Here is a 22,643-nt window from a genome sequence, read left to right as displayed (position 1 = left end):
ACAGTCCATACATCCTACATAAGTAATATAGAGTCCCTATGAATTAAGCCAAACAAAATCTCCTAGGGAATTTCAACTACCCTTCCATTTACTGGGAGATATATTCATCCAGCATGCATGCAAATAGATTTAGGACTTTATCAGTACAAGATCACGTATAATGAATTCTGTTAAGTTTTTATGAACTTGTAGTGAAAGCCACTGATGAAGGTATACCTTTTGGTGCAGTGTACTTAGATCTGGCTAAAGTATTTGATTTCGTTCCACATGAAGTGTTCTTGGATGTCTTGAAAAATTTAGATTTAAACAGGTATGTTTCTAAGTGGGCCATGAATTGGTTTATCAATAGAAAGTGTGTAGTAAGAATCAGAGATATATACTCTGACGCAAGAGTATCTGCTATAGGTATTCCTGAAGGATCAGTTTTGGGGCCATTATTTTTTGTAGTTTTGATGAAAGATTGTCCTTTCCTTGATAAAGTTTGGTTTAGTAAGTTTGCCATTTAATATGAAGATTGGTTGTGTGGTTTCTAATGTAACAGATAATTATTTCATGCAAAAGAGTAGTTAGGTGTTTTCTAAAGATATGAAATTTAATAACAAATGTGTGGTAGTTTAAATTGGAGCAAGGAATTTACTATTTACATGTGTTAGATAATCAAATATGTAAATCATTGAGTATGGTTAGGAGTTTGGGGATCCTGGCTGATTGTCGATGAGACTAATACAACACAAGTAATTAGAAACCATTCTGGTCTTATTAAAAATTTATTGCGCTGTTTTTATAGCAAGGACAAAAGTTTTTTATTGCAGTTATATATTATTAGTGTTGATCCAATAATTGAGTAGGGTGGATATTTTTGCTCCTATAATAACAAACAATTGAAGTCTCTGGAGTGTAGACAGGCAATGCTGACAAGACAGATTAAGGAATAAGTTAATGACTTATGTGAATAGGCATAAGAACTTATGCCTCTGTTCTATAGCTTATAGGTTTCTGAGGCACGACTTAATTTTGATATATAAACACTGGATATCTGGACCTTGCAAAGCTATTCAACACCATCTCACATTTGGATATTGTAGATAATCTACCCATCTAAATATTAGTCCCTATTTAATTCACTGGAGAGCAAATTGGCTCACAAACAGAACCTAGGAAATTAGGGTGGACTGCTCTGCCTCCTTCAAAGGACTGGTCACTAGCAGTGTACCCCAGGGTTCAGTCCTTGGGCCATTCCTCTTTGGCATTTACTTCTCAGAAATCAAAGCTACTCTCAGGGGTTTAGGGCTGAGCAATTTTCCAGATGACTGTAAACTTAGGTCCATTATAACCTCCCCATAATCAGCAAAATAATCCAAGAGGATCTTTCCCAAACCATTAGCTGATGTCAATACCAAGGACTAAATCTTAATGTCAAGAAATGTAAAATATTATACTTTGGTGAGCAAGACATTCCTTGTAATTATCACATTAACAATACACCCCTGAAAAATGATACAGTAGTTAGGAACCTGGAAACCTATGTAGAAAACAAACAATTCTTCCATCACCATGTATGTGCTTTTGTAAAAAAAAGTGCTTTTTCATTGCTCATCTTATTACTAAGGGAATAGTGTCCAGGTCAAGGAAGGTGATCTTTCCACTGTATTCCACACTCATTGGGATGATCACGGAGTATAATGCCCCTTTGGTATGTACCTGTTCAAACATTTGACACAACGTGAATGCCTACAATCCTTTCTTACTAAGAAAATCAAGGGCCTAAATCATGAAAACTATACAAACCAGCTTAAAGCCTTCCCCACTTCATGGTGTCATAAAAGCAACTGAGGGGTGATCTCTGCCTCACATATAGAGCCTCAATAGACCCTTTCCTTTCCTTTCAGACATCCTGCACATTAACAAGTCCAATAGTGGTATAAACATTCACTCCAGAGATTTGCAACATAAAACAGGACATGTTGGAGGGCAGATATATATCACAGCGAATACCATTTCTCAGAAATTGTCTTTTTCTCCACATAAAGCAAAGTACTTCACTTAAACTATTCAAGCAATCTGAAAGATTGGATGAGTAACCACAAATTTACCTCTAGTTTAGCACTCTTGTTCCTCATGGATAATGCATGGCTAGGGTTCTAAAGATTCTTACAGCTCAATAGCCATAGAAAGTACTTATGAACCCAATTACTGGGCTACAGATCTGTAAGGTATTCAATATTTATGATGAACAACTGGACAAGAACTAAAAGGGCTTTACATTTGTGCCCACTCCAGAGCCCACTAAAATGCTGCAGTAACTTAAACTGCAATTTGGAATTGTTAATGGACAAAGATATTGGCTGTTATATCTCAGGCAATGTTAAATTAAAAAGAAGTCACACTCCGCTGCCATCAGTTCTTCATGTGTCTGATGCAATGTGTAAAGGAGAATTTAACTTTATTGGGTAAATCTCTCTAGAACAGGGGTTATAATTTACCTAAATGGAGAGAGAGACAGAGAGAGAGAAGCACTGTTTGTATTAAAATCCATGTCAGAGATCAGATTCTTGATGGCAGGTGGGGGTACTATTGTAGTGACCAACAGAAAAAAAAATGACACTTTAATGTTTAACATGTTAAGTGCATTAGCATTTACCAACTATCTTTTTAAACAATTACCAACTAGTATAGCTGTTTGACATTTCAGAAGCATACAGAAGAATTATCTGTCCATTATTGGAATTGTTCAATTCAAATTTGATTCATGGTTCCACAATTCAGTTTTTTTGAAGTTAACAAACCAAGGACTGGAATATTATTTTGAAGAACTCAGGGTATAGAAATTAGTGACAGTACCCATTTTGACGTATACTATTACTGGAGGATCATTCTAAAACTCAGTTACTGGTGATATTTGTAGAGAATCCTATTAGATAAGATTGATATGGTTTTATTGTACACATGCATACCTTTAAGATGATGGTGGCAAATATGTGAGTGAGCTTTTAACATTCGATAATGCATTTATCACAGATCAGATTATTTTTAAGTCTGCAGCTTGCTAGAGATAATTTTAACATTTTTTTGCTTTTAAAGAAAAATATTTTAACTAGTTTGCCAGTGGTACTGTGGGGCCAGTATGGCCCCTGTGTTTGTCCGTCTTAGTGTAAGCTTTTACAAATATTTGATTGATTTTTTTTTTAATCTGGAGAGGCATACAGTTAAATTTGGATGAGTTTGTGGGCTTCATTAATTTAAGTGCAACATTTTGTCATGCACAGCCACCTCTTCTAAAGACACAATTTGTTTTTTTTTGGCATTGACGTTTCATTTCATTATAAAAGAGAATGTCTTCTTCTTCAAAAAATTCAGAAATCCCACCTTTGAAAAATTCATATTTACATAACTCTAGTCACCCCACAACATATTAAAGAGAATGCAGTAAAAATCAATTATCATGCTTTCAGAATTAACTACGGACAATAATTAAAAAACTTGTTAAATATTTGGTTAAGCTTTTTGCTTTGAAGAGGTATGTAACAGAGACATAGATGTCTATCATGGCTATAATAAAATATATAAATGCTAGTCATTTCCTAGTTTTGCTGAATACTTCTTTCTTGAAGAACAATGTTATTTTAAAAGAATATGATTATAGTAATATATTTGGTTAGTCTGTACTGTGGATACAAGAAATACAACAATTGACAAATGAAGTATTCTACAAGGCCAGCAGTGGGGTTATCAAAATACTAGAGCAGCAACCCAAATGTATCTTTAAGAGATTCCCTAACTTTAAGGGCATCTTGGAGAAAAACAGCATAATAGTTTGAAACATTTCTACTAGGATGAAGGACACTTACTCATGTAAGCTGTGCATTTTATTTCACTTGTCCTATTTTGAATTTGTGCCATTTTCATAAAATTATGAGGATAAATAATAATTTTGATTATACCATGTGCAATGTAGCATATGCTGACACAGTCACCATCTGTAATAGTGGCTATATATGCAAAACCATGCTGAAACTGTTGCAGCAAATTTATGAGCACTCTTATGGCATCAGAATCAAAATGTGAATAATTTTTTGTCCCTCCCATATGTGAAGATACACTACCAGGATGTGCATGCCATGTACAGAATCTCAATCACTTGCATTGCCCTGGGGCCTGCATAACACTCATGCCTTACTCTGTCCTCCCACCGCCCTGCATCGATTCTGACAGCTCTGCTAGAGAGATGCAGGCATGTCCCTACCCCCCACCCAGGACAGGCACGCCAAATATCCCTGACAGCATCAGCAGCTACTGGAGCTGATAATGAACTTTTGGACACATCGTCATAATCGAGACATTATCCTTCTATGCAACTGGGCTGGCTCTCTGAGACAAATTAATAAGTGAGAGTGAAGTGTGCCCTAAGGCTAAAACCTTCCAGGCTGTAGCCTTTAGCTGCCTTTGGAAAATGCTATTTAGAAAATGTCTGCTGTATAAAATTCTTATTGAATATTCAAACTGAATAAGTCATATGTTTTAGAAGACGTGCTTTTTTCTGCACCTGTTAATGCTACTTGGTATTTGGTCTTGAAAATTATTGGTTGCTACTTAATGACATGATTTTTTTTAAATATATTGTGAACATTATGTTCTGAAGTAGCCACTGTTAAACATGGAGAGACTAATGCCCTCAACATTTTTGTTCTATTGTGAATAAACATAGTCTATGATTCCACCAGTGTGCTTTCTTTTTTTCTTTCATCTATTCCTGCCTTTTGGTTGTTGTTATAAGAATATGGATGCATTATCATTGTTGATAGGACAGTGAACTTATTAGAAAAACTGTATTACAGAGGGAACTGGGAAAAAATTCTTACTGTAAGCTGATCCATTTTTCTGTTAAAGGGAGAGGCACTATGACCATACCTCAAACCCCAGTGCAAGAATCAGGGACAAAACCAAAAATAATGGGGGAATAACAAAGGCCTGAAAAGTAAGGTCATATTTTAAAAACATTGCTCTTATAAAACTTGGAAAGTTGCTAGAATAACATGTTTTGCAATAGCTTGCATTTTCATTTCTTTTTTTAATTTAGCTTGCATTTTCTAAATGATATGAAGTCTTTGAGTCAAATGACTGTCATTGTTTAGTGAATGCAAACCTCAATAATTTGTCAGAAAAACAGATTTTGTGAAGAACAAAGAACAAGAGGTGAAAATTTGGACAGTCTACAAGATTATGAGCAGCTATTAGATATCTCTGATAAAAGGTTATGGGTAATGTGAGGGCAATGTGGTATATAGGTTCATAGGTAGGTACTAGGCTATTGGCCCTAGGGCCTTTATAAGCCTAGCCAAAAAGGTACCCTGGCTTTCGCCACCCAAGAAAATTATTTTCCTGTGCCCCTGTCGAGCAGAGCCACAGAAGTGATACCTGGGGTGAATTTCCTATTTCCCATCCAGTCATCAAGATTTTTCTTGAAGAGTGCTAATGAGGGGGTCTGTTTGACATAGATAGGTAGTCTGTTCCAGAGTATGGGAAGTCTCTGGGACAGGAATCGATCCCTCCAGCATGTTCTGTTTATTGTGATGACAAGGTTTAGGTCTCTACAGCGTGTAGCTTGGAGGGATTGGGATTTCTTTAAGTGGAGCATGTCCAACAGCTCTGGGTTTGATATAGCTTTGTATGTTAGGCAGAGATCACCTCTGAGTAGGCGATATGCGATGGAGTAAAGCTGGAGTGTTTTGAGATGGTCTGTGTAGGGCATCTGTTTGATGCCAGTAATCCTTTTTGTGAGGTATTTCTGTGGCCTTTCCAGTTGTTGTAGATGTCTTGTGAGGTGCATACCAAAAAGGGTGTTGTACTCTATAATGGGTCTAATGAGTGGTGAGTAGGGGGGGGAACAATGACCTCTTTTTTTCTGGATGAGAAACCTTTTGCGATGAGGTGTGCCACATAGAAGGATTTCCTGACCACTGTGGCAATGTGATTATCAAAGGAGAGACTATTGTCCACCTGTGTCCCAAGGTCTCATCACACTTTTGGTGTTAAGTAGACTTCCACCTATGTGGTAGTTCATGGGTACAGAGTTTTTACCAAAGGGGATGACAGTGCACTTTTTGACATTGAGCTTGAGGCCATGGCTTTGACACCAGGCATCTGTCTCAGTGAGGCCCTTTTGTAGGATGTCCACATTGTTAGGAGTTTCAATTATGGCTCCTAGTTTGCAGTCATCTGCAAACTTCGTTAGCCAAAGACCTTCTGTGTTAGCCGGTACTTAGGAGAAGTAGATACCAAACAGGAGTGGACCCAGGACTGAACCTTGTGGTACTCCACTTGTCACTGGTCTGAAGTCAGATTTGGAATCTACTACTTTCACAGTGTGGGTTCTGTCCATCAGCCAGTTGGAAACCCATCTTGTGACATATAGATTTATACCTAGTTTAGTGAGTTTATCTATAATTCCAGATTGGGGGATGGTGTCGAAAGCCTTGGCAAGATCTGGATAGGCTGTGTGAACCACCTTAACCTCATCTATGGCTTTGGTGACTGCTTCAAAGAAGTCTATCAGGTTTAGTAGACATGATCTGCCTTTTGCAAACCCAAACTGGGTGGGGTCCAGAGTTTGGAGATTATCACTGTCTTTGTTTATGAGTTCCATGATGATACGTTCCATGGCTTTGCAGACCAGGCTTATCAGGCTAATGGGGCAGTAGTTCCCAGGGTCTGTCGTGCCTCCCCCTTTGTGGAGTGTAACTGTCACAGTGCGCCATTTAGTGGGAACAAAGCCTGAGGTAAGGCTATGATTGAACATGGTACTTAGGTGGGGGTGCCAGTTTGTTCTGTAGTTCATGTAGAATGCAGCCTGGGATATTGTCAGGTCCCATGGATGCTGTGTTCTTGGCTTTGGAGAGTGTGTTTTTTGCCTGTGCAGCCGCGATTACAGGAACTTTACATTCTTCTGATATAGAGATGGGCTCTCTAGGGGGTGAGAGGGGGATAAAGTCAGCACTGAACCTATCTGCCAGGATGTTGGCAATATCAGTTGGTTCTATATATTTAGTGCCATTGTGCTGTAACTCAGAACAGATCTGAGTGTTGCCATTGAGATTCTTGACATAGCTATAGAATGCTTTGTGGTTGTCTTTAGAGTCAGTGGCAATTTTGTTTTCATAACTAGCTTTGGAGGATTTTATGAGGGATCTCAGCTTCTTACTGAGGATGACCAGGGAGTTCCTCCAGTCATGGGATTTTACTCTTTTTTGCAACAGTTTATTTCTTCTGTTGTAGAGTTTGTTTATGGCAGAGGACCACCAGATTGGCTTCCTTTTTTTGGAGGATAGCATCTTGGTTCTGTTAGGGATAGCACGATCCATGCACTCGTGTAAGTGCTTATAAAGTGCATTTGTGTAGGATTCAGCAATCATACCTCTATTGTCCGTCTGCATGGGTGTCATGAAGTTTGCCACTTCTATCTTAAGAAGTGTAAAGTTGGCTTTGGAGAAGTTTTTTACTGTGGTTTCCCTAATGAGGGGTGGGGAAGGGATGTGGATGTCTAGGGTGATTAGCTTTGGTCGGATCTGACCAATGAAGAATTGACCTCTGGTGTGGAACACCGGTCGTCCATGTTGGTAATGACCAGGTCTAGGATACTGCTGCCCCTGGTGGGGGTGCGAATAAGTTGATCCAAGGCATTAGAATTTATGAATTCCAGAAAACATTGAGCAAATATAAAAAATATTTCTTTCTATAATTTTATATATGGGATACATTGTGATCTGGCTGAATAGCATTAGAACAGGCATTATTAGATCTGTGAAGAGAACGAGAATGTTTTTCTTCTGACTAGAGTAAGAAATAAAACTGACCATATTATAGTGTTGTGTTTTACCCGGCTTGTATATCCTGACTCAAGGTTAGCTATGGGTTACTACCAAGGCTGCCTGAAGTATTTGTCTGTAATCACTTCTAGTTTGGGTAATGCAGTTTTTGGTTTTACTACTATTGTTTACTGCTGGGTTATCAACAAGTACCTTTTTGTGTTTATGCCCAGACTTTGCTACCAGTGGTCTTACTTCAGTGACCCTTACTTCATCCAGTAAATGGATGTTAATAGTCAGATGGCATTTAAGATATTTATTATTGCAGATCCACAGGGGGGGGGGGATGCTAGGGTGAGCGATTCCTCTGTCTTTCAATCTCTCGCATACATATTGTGCTGGAAATTATGGCTGTTGTCTTTGTTATGGGCACCCATACACTGAATGGAGGATTGTAGTGGGTGTGAACAGCCTGAAAGAGCTTGATCTTTTGAAAATGTTGCCATGGAAAATTAATGAAAAGTTGACAAATGTGGTTTCAGTGAGCTGTGTTCATTTGCCTTATGTCTGGCTGATTTGACCTGCTGATTAGTGAAACGGACAATGATGCATTTATGGAACTGAAAGAACATTTGTTAAACAGAGGGACTGAATGTTCCTGATACTTTCAAATGAGGCTGACAGCATTTCAGCAAATGTTGCAAAACTCCACACCTTTTCAACCATTTTCTCTTTTGAACACTTGTACCAGTTGCTCCAGAGTATCACATTTCTAATTGAAATTACCTTTCCACAATTACAGACTATGAAACTGTTATTGTAAAAGAGATGAATATGTCACCTGAGTATCCTTTTATAATACAGAAGGATTATAACAGCAAAAAATAATAATTTCCAGCTACATATACCATTTTGTTGTAATATTATTTTGGTACTTAACAAAGAAAATGCCCTATAAGAAATAATTTTCATATTTTGCTTCACAGGCATGTCAAGATGATGATATGTATCCACTCACCATAAGAAGTATGTGCTTCTATTTAGTTTAAAAAGGGTTATGTTAATTTGGTGACTGCCCATATTATCAAATGACAACATCGAACTGGAAAGACTGATGTGCACAATGTCAAAGCATAGAAGTGAACGTGAAATTGTAGACCTGCGGGGATCGGGGAAATGGTCCCGTTCCCCACTCTAGCATGATATAATTAGCACTGGGTGTGGAGGTTGCATGGGGATTGTCTCCTGTAAAAAAAGATGTTTTAATCTGCCTTATTGTTTTGATGTTGAGCTATTCGATATTTTCAGCTTGAGAATTTTTTTGTTTCTGATAATATGAACTAAATCTATTTAAAATATATATTATAATGGAATTTAAATCTAAGGTCTGAGGTCTAATGAATCTTTTCAGTTTATAGGATTGACAGAAGCAAACAGCATGGTATAATTCTGAATCGTAAATCTCACATATCAAGATAAAACACATTACATGAAAAATGCATGTTCACTGTCCATTTAACTCATAAATAAAGCATCTATCGTATAAGAATTTATACTGATGTAAGTGAGAAACCATAGTCAACTTCAAAGCCATCCTCGTGAGTACCTACCTACTCCACAAAAGCCATAATATCAAACACATGCCATTTTAAGCCATGGAGACAACACTTGCCCCCTGTTTACAAGGATAAACTCCTATGACTGAGATGTCCAGTATTCGATTAGCACCGCAAACACCTGAGGGATGGGAGTAAGGGTCTGATACTGGCTCACCTATTGCAGGTGAAAGGGAAGTGATTCAGCTCACCACACTGGCAACTTCTGCTGGGCAATAGGAAATGACCCTCAGAAATGAGACAAGCATGTCCACGCTGTGAGATGTCCAACTCTTAACCAGGAGGTCAGCAAGTATGGATGCATGCAAATGCCCCCCAGTGCAATAGTAATGGATCTTACAGCCACCTTTGGGAAGGGGAGTAAGGATAGCCTATATCTTAAGTGTGCCAGCCCATGTCTCCTTACCTTGCTCTTGCCTTTGAGGGAAACTGAGCTGATTAGGTTCTTATCCTAGTTAGGGAACACATGGGCTGTAGGGCTCTCACCTTTTCTGGGGAGTTAATATACCTGGATCTTGCCCTTTATTGGAGGAATGAATAAGCCAGCTGGGTGCAGGTAGAAGTGGTGTGAGCTAGATCATATGAGCCTCTAACGAAAAAAAAAAAAAAATCTTCCCCACTGTTCCCAATACAGTCATCCCACCATACTGCTTAAATGTTAAACCTGGCAGAATTATGCAAACAATAGATAAAAAAGTACCTACAGAAATAAAGTTCATATCAAACAAAGTAAAAATATTCACATTAATTACTTTTTTCAATTGCTCAGTTCTACAGCCCATGTACTAAGGTCCATTCATTAAAAAATACATACAGGGATATTCTGCAGGGGGGGGTCCAAAACTATAAACTCAGAAAACCAAAGAAAACATAAAAAGAATGAAAAATTGTCAGTCCTACTGTAAATCTAGGATCCACAAATAAACCCAGAATTATGAAAAAACAGTGAAACTTAAGTGAGGACAGCAAATATTGACAATCTCTGTTATCCTTTAAAGTTATGGGGGAGGGGTCACATTCTACTCCACTCTCAGTGTGTGTGTGTGTGTGTGTGTGTGTGTGTGTGTGTGTGTGTGTGTGTGTGTGTGTGTACACAAACACAAACTCACACACACACACACACACACACACACACACACACACACACACACACACACACACACAGACACACACACACACTTCTCCAAGATTGCCATATCTCAGAGAAAAGAGAATACTTAAGAGACATAGCTCTTTTAGATTTAGTACAGGTCTCCAGTTTTTATATATTCAGTCTCAGTATTCCAGGACTCACATGTATGAGCTGTGGAACATAACATTTTACTAAGAAATTATACCACTGAATAAACAGAGTTTGTGCAGGTCTTATATTAGATATATGTTATTTATTGCACTTTGTGGATAAGGACCATATTTTGTCAGTCATGTAATTGCCATTCATCACAAAGCTTGCACCCTACCGTTGCAGTAAAATGTATTCTGCATATCTAGCACCACACACACACACACACACACACACACACACACACACACACACACACACACACACACACACACACACACACTCAAAAAAACAATCTTGCACCTCAGAAGATATTTTATGCCAAAATAGTGGAGAAGATGGGATAAACAAACATAGTATATATTTAAGATATTTTTTCAGTAAATTTGCAAAACTATAAAGCTACAACAATCCTAATCACCACCCACAAGATGAATTGTTTTTATTAAAAGCTTTTGTCTAGTAAACAATCGACTTCTTCAAAACTAAACATTAAATGTTCGTCACTTCTGTTTCATACACGTTGGCTTGATGCTTTAAAAGAGATGTAAAGAAACAATACAAAATGATAAAACATTAACAAATAGTAAAAAATACCATTTCAAATAAAATAATTTATAACTAAACAATCAATTTTAGATCATGTTAAAAATCTCATTTCAAAATTACATATGCGAGTATACAAAGGTGCATAGCATCCATTACACTAAATAGGATGTAAAATAAAAAAAAATGTTCTCCCATAGAATTAATGAAGTACAGTATTATAGGTTCATAGGTTCATTAAATCTAAAACCCATGACATTAGTTCCCAATAATAGATCAGTTCAATACCTATTTCAAATCAATGATCAATATGTAACCTATATATGTACTATAGAACCTGATCACAAGTTAAAAATGAAAAATAAAAAAACAGACTCTATTAAAAAAAGAAATTATGAACACTGTTACAATTTTTACGGATTTAAGAGGACATGAGAAAACAGACTTGAGTATAAAGAACTTTTATGGCAACTGTGGTTAAATGCCGCAAAACCCCAGAGTTTAAATGAAGACATTTCCATACCACCACTACTACTGAACCTTTGAGTGGCCAAATTAACAAAAGTGCGCTGTTTTAATTTTTAGCTTCTGATCAGGATCTGAGGTATATATTTTGGTTACATCTTGATTTTGTTAATTAGTATAATAGATGCTAGGCAGATTTGTTCATTCACCTATGTGATTTTGAAATGAGATTTTTAACAAGATCTAAAATTGGTTTAGTTATAAATTATTGATTTTATTTGAAAGCGTAATTTTCTTACTAGTTAAGTTTTATCACTTTTTTTTATTCTTTGGTTTAGTTTACATCTCTTTCAGAGCATGAGTCCATCAGGTATATGAACTAGATCAAAGGAAGTGATTTAATTTTCAAGTTTAATGCTGAAGAAGTCCATTGTTTCCTGAATGAAAGCACTTAACTTTTGTATACTTTTGTTAAACGCATTCAACTCATAGATGGTTTGCTGGCTGTCAAGTTTGGGGAAGTTGCCATATCGGTCAGTCTTTTTGGGTTATTTGTTTTTTCTTCTGCACATTTGCCATCATTTGTTGGTTGTGATGAATTTCTCATCAGCTCCTATTCACTGCTGTAAAACCAATGAGATCTATCTGACTGAGGGTATGTCAAATGTTAAGTGCGAGGGCCCCAACGTATGGAGGCAAAAACTCTTTTCTTCACTCCAAGATTTATAACCTCAGAACTGTTATACCCAGAGAGGATGGGGTTGATATATTGGTGTAGTCAATGTGTGGGGGTAGGAGTCCCACAAAACCTTTTAACACTTTTATGAGGAGTTTTCCCTTTTATAGAATATGAGGTGTTTATCTTGCAGAGGGGGGAAGAAATGTGTTGTATGGCACTGTACAGCCATGGGGAACACTACAAGAAGCTGGCATAGGACAGAGGAGACCAGTACCATGCAGAATTTTGTATGATATTACCTACTTCTAGCAGGTGCTGGTGGCCATAGATGACACTCGCAATGAAATAAAGTCTCCCACTGGTGACCTGAGAAGGTGGTATCTCTACCATCACAAACTCAGCAGTGGAGAATGTGCTTGGGCTGCTTAATGCCTGTATTGCTGTCTGTATCTATCTGGTGGATCCCCATATTATAATGCTGGCATCTCTGCCAAGGTATTAATGCAATGGCTACTAGCATAAAAGGACTGACCCAGTCAGCAACCAGTATATACATACATACATATGGATATGCATGGAAAGTACAGGGTACCTTTTGCAGTGCATGGGAAAAGACATGACAGTATTCCCATGCAGTAACATTATCATAGCTAGGCCTATTCAGAGCACAAGACCTCAAAGGACAATGACACATAGTGTAGTTATTATACAGTTGCACATATAACTGCCTTACTATATACAGGTTACACATATTGGGTTTCATCGTTAAATCTGTAGTAGTCCCCTGGTAATCTCAACTATAGTTTCTCATAAAACTATTGCAGTTGCACTTGACCTTCCACATTATCATAATTAATAATCTGGCAGATGGCTTAGAGGATTAAGGAGCTGTTAATGAGCTGTTTCTTGCTGTCCGGTAGTGCAAAGGTTTGAATTCCTTATCCTCCTTACCTAACTGTGTGACTCTGAGCAAGTCACTTAACCAGATACTGCATGTCCATGAGATGGAGAGCATGGAGATCAGTGCTCTACCCTGGAAAACAAATAAAATTTCATAGGATGTCTGCAATTCTCTCCCTTCCCTTTTGTTGCCATCCTTTATTTTAAATATTTTTGGGGGGTTATGCTGTTTCTCTTTATTTATTTTACTTTTGTATACAACACTATCCGCAGCAGTGCCTGTGTGCAGACCTCCAGCTCCCACCAGCCAGCATCACCAGGGATAACAGCAGTTGAGCCTGCCAATGCCATCTGCCCAATGCCACCAGCAGCAAAATTTGATAGGCCCTCTAAGCCTGTTTTTTCCCAATATTCTATTAGATCTTTCCTTGGTTTTCCTTTACTCTGTGAGCCTCTCGCCATCGTTTCCTTTAATCCATGAGAACCAGGACCTAGTAGTGAGGTAGACAAGGTGGTATCTAGACTCTCACTGGGTCAAACACAGGTAAGGCAGTACAAAGGGTCACACCCATCCTATCTCCATCTCAGTATCCCCTCTGTCTTTTGTGTCTATATATGTTAAACCTCCTCACGGTTATTCTCTTCCCTTTCTCTGTCTGTCGTCACCTCATTTAGTGTATCAGCATCTCACCTATCAGTCTTGTCTGCCTTCTGTTTCTGCACGTGCCTCTGCTAAGTATCCTAACCTACTTACTATCCCTTTTACTTTCCTTATTTGCTTCCCTACCTTACTTTGTTATTTAGAAGGTGGCTGGGAGGGTGGCTTAATGGCTAAGGTGTTTGTCTTACAAACACAAGGTGCAGCGTTTGAGTCTCACAAGGGATAATTGGCTAGGCTTAAAATGGCTTGCAAGGGCAGTTAGCTTAGTACTAAACTATGAACTATGAACTTATGAGAAAATGGGCACTTGTGCTGCCAAAATATGTTGTCCTACTTTTTCCTCCACAATCTTAGTCACTCCTTAAATGTTTCCTTTATCTGCTTCCCTGTTCTTTCTTCCCCTTTTCTCATACTGCTACCCATTCAACTTTTTAATCTGGTCAAAAAGTAGATTTTAACATACTGAATCCATTTAAGTCTAAGAATTGCCTTTATTGTCTTACCTCTTGCACATGTAAATGTGCTGAATCATGTTGACGAGCATACACACGTCAAAGATATTTGTATTGCATTACTCACATACTATTGGGGAATACCTTCCTTCACCATGGGTCCTACTCTTGCTGTGTGTAGGTTTCCTAATTGGCTGCTATTTTTCCATGTTTTTTTCACTATGTTAATTGTTAATAATCATACAGCAGCATTGCATTCAAAATTTAAACAAGGATGAGCTCAGGGAAATTCTGGAGACAATGCTTCTGAATTCCAGGGTATGTTCCAGGGTCCTGAATATGTTCACATTACTAATTAAATGTTATGATTTCATTGTTTCTATTAATTATACACCAGCATATTAATATGTCATAAGCTGAAGAAAAAGCATTGGCTTTCTAGTTTGCATTAATGTGTATAGTTTTGATTTTCTTTCTGTAACATCCTATCAGGGGAGCCTCTCACATTTTGCAGTTTTGCTTTCCAGGTACACCAGCTCCTAACCATCCGCTGTGTGTCTGTACTTTCAGTATTTTCTTTCATCTCTGAGAACGCAATGCACGTTTCATGTAATATAAAGAGTTTCAGTTATGAACACTTTTCCATGAAATACCTGATGCTCATTTGCAAACACCCTTTTCAGGCTGTGTATGGCCAACTTGGAAATTAGGTTTGAAGACAATAAACTCCACTTATTACAAAATAAAGTTTAGAACTAAATATTGAAAGTACTTACGCATGACAATGTCCCGCTGTCATCACCCACTGGTTTGCAATCAGGAACCCTCCACAGAAATGTCTTCCACTGTGCTGCAGTGATGCCATATAAGGTCTTGAATGAGGCTTGGCTTCATGTCCATAAATGATACCAACATTAAAGGAGTCTGTTAAATGATAAAAAGTTTAAGTATTAACTTATTTCATCGTGGAACTTCAGGATAGGTACACAAATTGTTGACCAAAATGAAAGTACTTAACGTTTCTGGCAAATTAGCACCTTTAGCAGTTGTCATCAATCCAGCTTTAACATAAATTGCTTTGATGATAGTCATTCTAAGAGCAGCACTTTAGTCTACGGCCATAGTGGCTTTGTTAACTGTGATCTTATTAGAGAAGACTAATTCCGTGTGACAGTGATATGCAGGAATTGGTGATTGGCAGATTGTAGGAGGTGGACTCAGAGGTGGAGTCTGAGAAATAGCAGAGTTCTAGTGGAAGTGGATTAACCCATTGTATTGTGGGAATAGAAGCACTAGACAAATAAACCACCAATGGGCTTAATAATTCTGATACTGTACATTATGGAAAGAGGCAAGAGAGGGTAGAGGACTAAACAGACACTGTATCACAGATCATCACAGCTTAAATTAGCAGAGAAATAGGTTTTCATTAGATTAGTCACAATAGATTAAACATAATGATGCCACATTTGAAAGAATCCGGTGATGGCCAAAACTGTATTCACAGAAGCATGGAAGTATCGTACATGTTTGTCTACACTGCTAGGAGATAAGCTTGCCATGTTAAAGGATTCCTAGGACTTACGTTTACCATGGGTCTTAAATATAAATAAAGTAAAGAAAGCTCTACTCCTGTATTTTATATGAATGCAGTAAATGGGTAGGAATTGTGAAGGTGAGGTATGAGGGCTGCAGAATATGGTGCAGACTTCAACTGTTGTTTTGATTGGTTACCTGGGTACAACAGTGCATGCAGGAGACTACAGTTCCATAACAGGAACAATAATTGCCAAGAAGAGTATTGTGAGATATTTTATTTATTTATCTTCTATTGACAAGGCTAGTCCTACCAGGCTAGTGGCCTCTTTCAGGGGAGAACCAAGGTGGTATTTGCATTACTAGGGGAAATTTGGCCAGGACACTAGAGAACTTCATGACTCTTTTCACAATAGGTTTTGTGGAATCTTTTACAACCAACTGAGCAACCTAAAATTTCAGAAGATGGGACCTTGGCTTAACGTCTTATCTGAAGATGACACACTTAGGAGTGCACCCCCCCAGTATGCAATGTCAAAAGTCTATCTATCTGGCATGGGAGTAGCACCAACATCCTTCTGTACCAATGGAAAAGAGTGTTACCTGTTGTGCTACTGACACTGCAATATGATAAAGGAATGAAGACAGGACACAAACATGAAAATGGAGGATTCCTGTCACAGCTACAGAGTACTGAAATTGTGATGAGTAAATCTAATACTATTATATAATTAGTAAATAACTTTCAACCAATAAAGAACGATGGGTCTGACTTCCCTAGAATTTAATTATATGTTATACAATCAATGAACAGGACAATCAGACTGTTGGTCATATATGTTTTGAGATAATAGCCACAGTAATGGCTTTAAGGATAATCTTGCTAGTTGCGAACAAACACAGTGGCCTAAGGAAAATCTAAAAGAAACAAGATGAGTTCTCATTAGTGGTACCCATGATTCTGGGCAAATGCTTTGGAAATGCTCAAGAGAATGAAAACCAGGGGGTCCCTGGCTATTAACAGCAGGGGATTCTGCAACAACATGGTTACTCATCGTGCAAGAATAACAGTAAGAGGGAGGGAAAAGGGGTATCTTGCATCTTGCTGGACATGACTAACATGCAGAATGTATAATAAAGGGAAAGAGTGCTACAAGGCATGAAAGCTGAGATTCAATATTAGAAAGTATGAAAACACTGAAATGTGATACAAGAATTAAAAATTTTAAGACACCTCGCTGCTAACCTGAATCAGTTGAATGTGTAAAAATGATTAAAATCTTTATCACTTACTTGTGGAGAAGAAATAGTAGTGACAAATTAATAATATCAAAGTCGGTGAATGATAACAAGTTTATACTTCCTGTTCTTAAATTGTGATATAAGACTGCTTCTAGTTGCTAGATTATTTTTTTGTAATTTGGTCACATTATGTGAGTTACACTTAACTGTTTAAGTTTTACAGGGTAATGGTGTAATTTTTTTGATTGTTTTAATAAAATAGCTAATAAAAAATTATGAGTGAATGTACTTAAATCAGTGTATATTTACCTTTAAGTGGGACAGTATCAGAACCTCCATCCTTATATAAGTGACAATTTTAATTAATTAATTAATCAATTAATTAATTAATTTAGTTCTGATGAAGTTCAATAAGTAAGGAACAAAAGTGCTTAACTGTTAGTCGTAACATCATTTTTTTTGGATTGGTGTTTTTAACTGAATTGTTGGGTCATTAAATGAATTGGTTACACAAACCTTGGTTGTCTTCTTTCACAACATACAGAATAGGAGTGCTTATGTGCTGTTTATGGATGGTCAGTATAATGCAATATCTTAAAGGGGCACATCTGTATAGCAAAGCAGTAGCTTAAAAATTGCAACAACAAAGCAAATACATGTGAAGAAATTAATAATTCACTACAGATAAGTAGAAGCTAAATTATTTATTCGTTTATCTTTTGTTTCAAAATGGAAATACTTCAAAAATATCATAAACTACTGTGACTTGGAAGAGTACAATGACAAATGATAAAATGGCATTTAGTCAAACAAGATTCATAAAGTTACATGCTGAAATGTTGTGTGTTACAAGGACAAAAATAGGCACTTTGTTTTACTGTATATCATGAAAGAATAAAAGACATTTTGATAGGGCCAATTAATAAGTTTTACAGGCAGAATTCATTCTAGGCTGATTACATTTTCCATAGCATAGATGTAGGAAAAAACTAGGCAAGTGTTGAAAACTAAGAACATCAGCTGGTAGACTTGTAAAATAGGTTTTATATGTAGCAGTACAAGTGGAGATAGAAAAAATGAAACAGGTAGAGTTGCTATTCAATAATAAATATCAATTTGATACGAGTTCTTAATGGAGAAATATTTTTGTGATTCACCTGATTATCTGAAAACATTGCTAGTAAGAGTGATCGAACAGAGAAATCAAAGGAACATTGCTGGTTTAAATAATAAGGATGGATTCCATTTTAGTATCAATCCAGTGATGACAATGTACCTGTTTTATCTGTATTATGAACAGCTGTATCGGACACAAACAAAACAGGATGAATAGTACCATGACATCAGATATTGAGGTTGCCATAGTGGTCTCATTTGACACAGCAGTTATGATGGCTCCTATTATGTTATGATGGCACATGTTATACAGGAAGAACTGAGATTTTCAAGACTACAGCTGTGAGCATTCACTGTGTTGTGGAGACATGCCAACATAAATTTGTAGTTCTTGAAGAAGAGAGTAATACCATTGTTTGTTCAATTCTGTTCTGGAGCACTAACATCTACTTACAATGTTAAAAACATGGCAAAATTAATTCAAAGGGAAAGGAAGGGAAGGACTGAAGTCTGATATCATCTAACAGACCCATCTAATAATTATGCTGACAAATACGCTCCACAGTTAGTTAGCAGTGATCAGCGAGGATCATGGGAGGAAGACTCGAGTTTGACTGTAACTATGATAAAGGCTGCCCAGGTGCAGTAGCAGTCTGATGATATTGCATTTAGATGGGTTGAGTGGTATTATTTAACTCAGGTGTTCTTGGAATTTGTTTTTTTTTTTCAAAGAATTTGATTTAATTAGTATCGATTTTATGTAGATTTCAGAACTAGAGATAAGAAAATGAAGACCTATTTCTACCTCTTACATTATCTAGAAGTACAAGGCAAGGGTGTTTGTTGAGAAGCACTGTCTTCTTTAAGAAGTATTTTTTTTTGTTCGCAGATGTGTGTCTGTGTGTGTGTGTGTGTGTGTGTGTGTGTGTGTGTGTGTGTGTGTGTGTGTGTGTGTGTGTGTGTGTGTGTGTATATATATATATATATGTATATAGTCACTTCAGAAGACCGAAAGCCCAAAATCTTGAATTTCAAAAGACTGAGACCAAAATCTTGAAAGTTAAAAAAACTGAAAACTGAAAATACTGAATCTCAGAATACTGAAAACAAACAAGCTCCCCCTGCCACACCCCACACCCCTTGCTATTTAAATATATCAACTCTGAGATCGCACTCCACAGAACAAAATGGCAAACATACCATTATGTGTTTCAAGACTGTGTGTTGTAACCTTAGGCATGTTCCCTTCTAACCTGCTATACTACAACATAACTCATGTTAGTGTAATGAAGTGCAATCTCCGAGTTGATATATTTAAGTTGCATGGTTGTGGAGAAAAGTAATATGGTTTGTCTTGTATTTGTTTCTGTATCTACTTCTGCTGGAATGCAGTAAGTGTTGGTATCCTGGATGTTTTCAGTATTTTGAGATTTAGTATTCTGAGATTCAGTACTTGTTTCAGTATTTTGAACTTTCAGGATTTTGGTCTCAGTGTGTGTGTGTGTGTGTGTGTGTGTGTGTGTGTGTGTGTGTGTGTGTGTGTGTGTGTGTGTGTGTGTGTGTGTGTATATATATATATATATATATGTATCTATGTATATACTGAATTTATTAATAGGGATAGAGCACTAATCCCATTTGACCCATTCCAGTCTCAGCCCAGGGAATGCACAATAGTTATATTACATTATATACAGAGTAAATGACAACATGGAATATATACAAAGTGAATATCATAGTTGGCTTGAAGGAATAAAGGCAATAGATAAATAACATTACATACAGAGTGAGTGAAAAAAGCACAATATATACTTACATTATATATAGACGGGATATCAGAGTCAGTGCAAGGTATGTAGATGGAAGAACAGAACGAAGAGTTCAAGTTATATGACCAGAGAGACAGCAGCTGCATTTTCCTGCGGTCTAGAAAAGTGCTTTTGTTTATGAATGAAAATGGTGTAAGAGGAATGACCTTTACGAAAAGGAAAGAGAGAGAGTCCCAGTTTGTGATAAATGACTGAGAAAGTATGGTCTGTGCAGCGAAGCCTAGTTTAGGGGGTTTGGAGGAGAGAACATGAATGGTTAAGATGTCTAAGGTTGCATGTTGGTGCATCTCTGAATTGTTCAGAAATTAGTGGAGGGAATGTGTCATTCCTGAGACGTTTAAATAGTTGAGGGAGAAGTAGAAAGTCACATTGTTCCACAGCTGGCCAGTTAACTTTTTCATTTGTTTGCAGTGGTGTTCATTTCTTGGGGAGAGAGTGATGAATCTGCAAATGGCATCTAGAATGGACTGGAATGTGGATACATTTATAGGTTCATAGGTGTTTACTAGGCTTATGACCACAAGTGCCTTTTTAAGCCTAGCCATGCATCCCAAATCTCTGACAAGTTCTGATACCCTTGATAAGTGATAGCAGGGTCTTGGGTGATTAAACATTTACAAGCTATGGCCTGGGAGATGAACCATTTACAGATTGCCTGTGTCCATTAGAGACATAGGTGCCAAACCAGGGATGACTTTCTTGTTCCCCATCCAGTTGACGAAGTTGCACTTAAACTGGGTTAGGGAGAAAGTCTGCTTCACATGGATGGGGAGCCTGTTCCAGAGATGGGGTAATCGTTGGGATACATACCTGTCTCTCCAGCAGGTCCTATTTGTATTACAGGCAAGGTTTAAGTCTTTAGAATGGGTAACTCTGATGCTGTTTGTTTTGTGTATATGCAGGAGGTTCATCAGAGTGGTGTTTGACAATGCCCTGTATGTCGGCATACATCTCCCCCCAAAAGCCTCTAGGAGACAGACTACAGGGATAGAGCCTTGAGTCAGTTTGCATAGGACATTTTACTTAACCCTGTATTATTTTAGTGAGGAACCTCTGTGGACATTACAATTGTTGGATATGCCTGTTTATGTACATACCAAAGGGGGCATTGTATTCAATGACAGGTCTGATGAATGCCAAATACAATGGAACAATGACTTCTTTGGACTTTCTTTTAAAAGCTGCTGCAATTTCAGAGCTAAGTCAGTTAGATGCCTTTACCTATGGCATTCTATAGGGTCTGGATAGAAAAGGGGAGATCCAATTAGCACAGAATATGACAGGGTTGATATTTGTATGTGTATAGTCAACATGGTGTTGAAAATTTACAGAGGGCATATGTTGGTCCCCTGCATTTTGTCAAATGCCATTTTTTTGACAAATGCAGGTGTCAGGTGCCAAAATCTGCCATATAACCCACGCACTCAGGTCACTCCACAACAAGTACAAATATGACTCTGTCATTGTCCAGGTTGGTGTGAACGACCTGAAACAGACCTCCATGGACTACATGAAAAGAGACATGAAGAGCTCTCTGATCTTGTAGCCCAGGCAGGTATGATCCTAGCCCTTAGTAGCATCCTGCCATTGCCCAGAATGATACCGCAGTACAAGGACAAAATGATTGACTTCAACAATTGGCTAAGCTTCTGGTGTCATTCTAAGGGGATCCAGTATCTGTCTGCCTGGGACATCATGGTCAACAGACCACAATGCTTCGCTAGAAAATGGCCGGCATCTGTCGCCCTAGGGCTAAGGCTCTTGCTGCCCCTATAGTGACTTTTTTAGGCAAGGTTCAAATGACAAATTCACCACTGTAAAGCAAAAACTGAGGGTAATACTACTCAATGCTAGAAGTCTAAATCTCAAAATGAAATCACTCAAGGCACTCCTTAAAATGGAGAACATTGATATCTGTGCAGTGACTGAGAAATGGTTCAAGGCTCTAGAGAGCACCTCTCCATTACCAGGCTATAACTCATACCATACTTTTTAGCCATCTAACCTGGACCAGAACACCAAAGGCGGAGGTGTGTCCATATTCATTAAGGATATCCACACCTCCAGGATAGTTGCGCAGCATAATGCACCCGAGGTTATCCAAGTGCAACTAACTCTGGGCAAAACTGCAATCCAAATTGTAGCTTGCTACAGATCTCCCACCATGCCCCAGGATTCCCATTCCTCTTTTCTTGGTATACTGGAAAAATATTAGGGTTCAACCAAACACCCTAATAATGGGCAATTTCAACTAACCCACCATTAACTGGGAAAACTACTCATGTACCAACCCCTTCGCTCTACGCTTTCTGGAATTCATAAATTCCAATGCCCTGGATCAACTTATCCACACCTCCACCAGGGGCAACAATATCCTAGACCTAGTCATTACCAACATGAGTGACCAGTGTTCCACACCTGAAGTTAACTCCTCGTTGGTCAGATCCGACCATAAGCTAATCACCATAGATATCCGCATCCTGCCCCACCCACCATTAAGGAAACCACAGTAAAACA

General features: G+C 37.9%; 1 protein-coding gene across 1 annotated transcript in view; it reads right to left on the bottom strand.

Annotated features, from left to right (window-relative positions):
- LOC122787268 (chymase-like) overlaps positions 1–22,643 on the bottom strand; it is a 240,637-nt gene that overhangs the window by 117,971 nt on the left and 100,023 nt on the right. The window contains exon 2 of the mRNA XM_044053888.1: positions 15,180–15,327. Coding sequence (XP_043909823.1) covers positions 15,180–15,327 — 148 coding nt within the window. The remainder of the gene's footprint in view (positions 1–15,179; positions 15,328–22,643) is intronic.

This window comes from Protopterus annectens, chromosome 13.part0 (genome assembly GCF_019279795.1).
Source record: "Protopterus annectens isolate FY-2018-M chromosome 13.part0, PAN1.0, whole genome shotgun sequence".
Taxonomy (NCBI): domain Eukaryota; kingdom Metazoa; phylum Chordata; order Ceratodontiformes; family Protopteridae; genus Protopterus; species Protopterus annectens.
The sequence above is the reverse complement of the archived record's forward strand: the minus strand, read 5'-3'. Positions and strand labels throughout refer to the sequence as shown.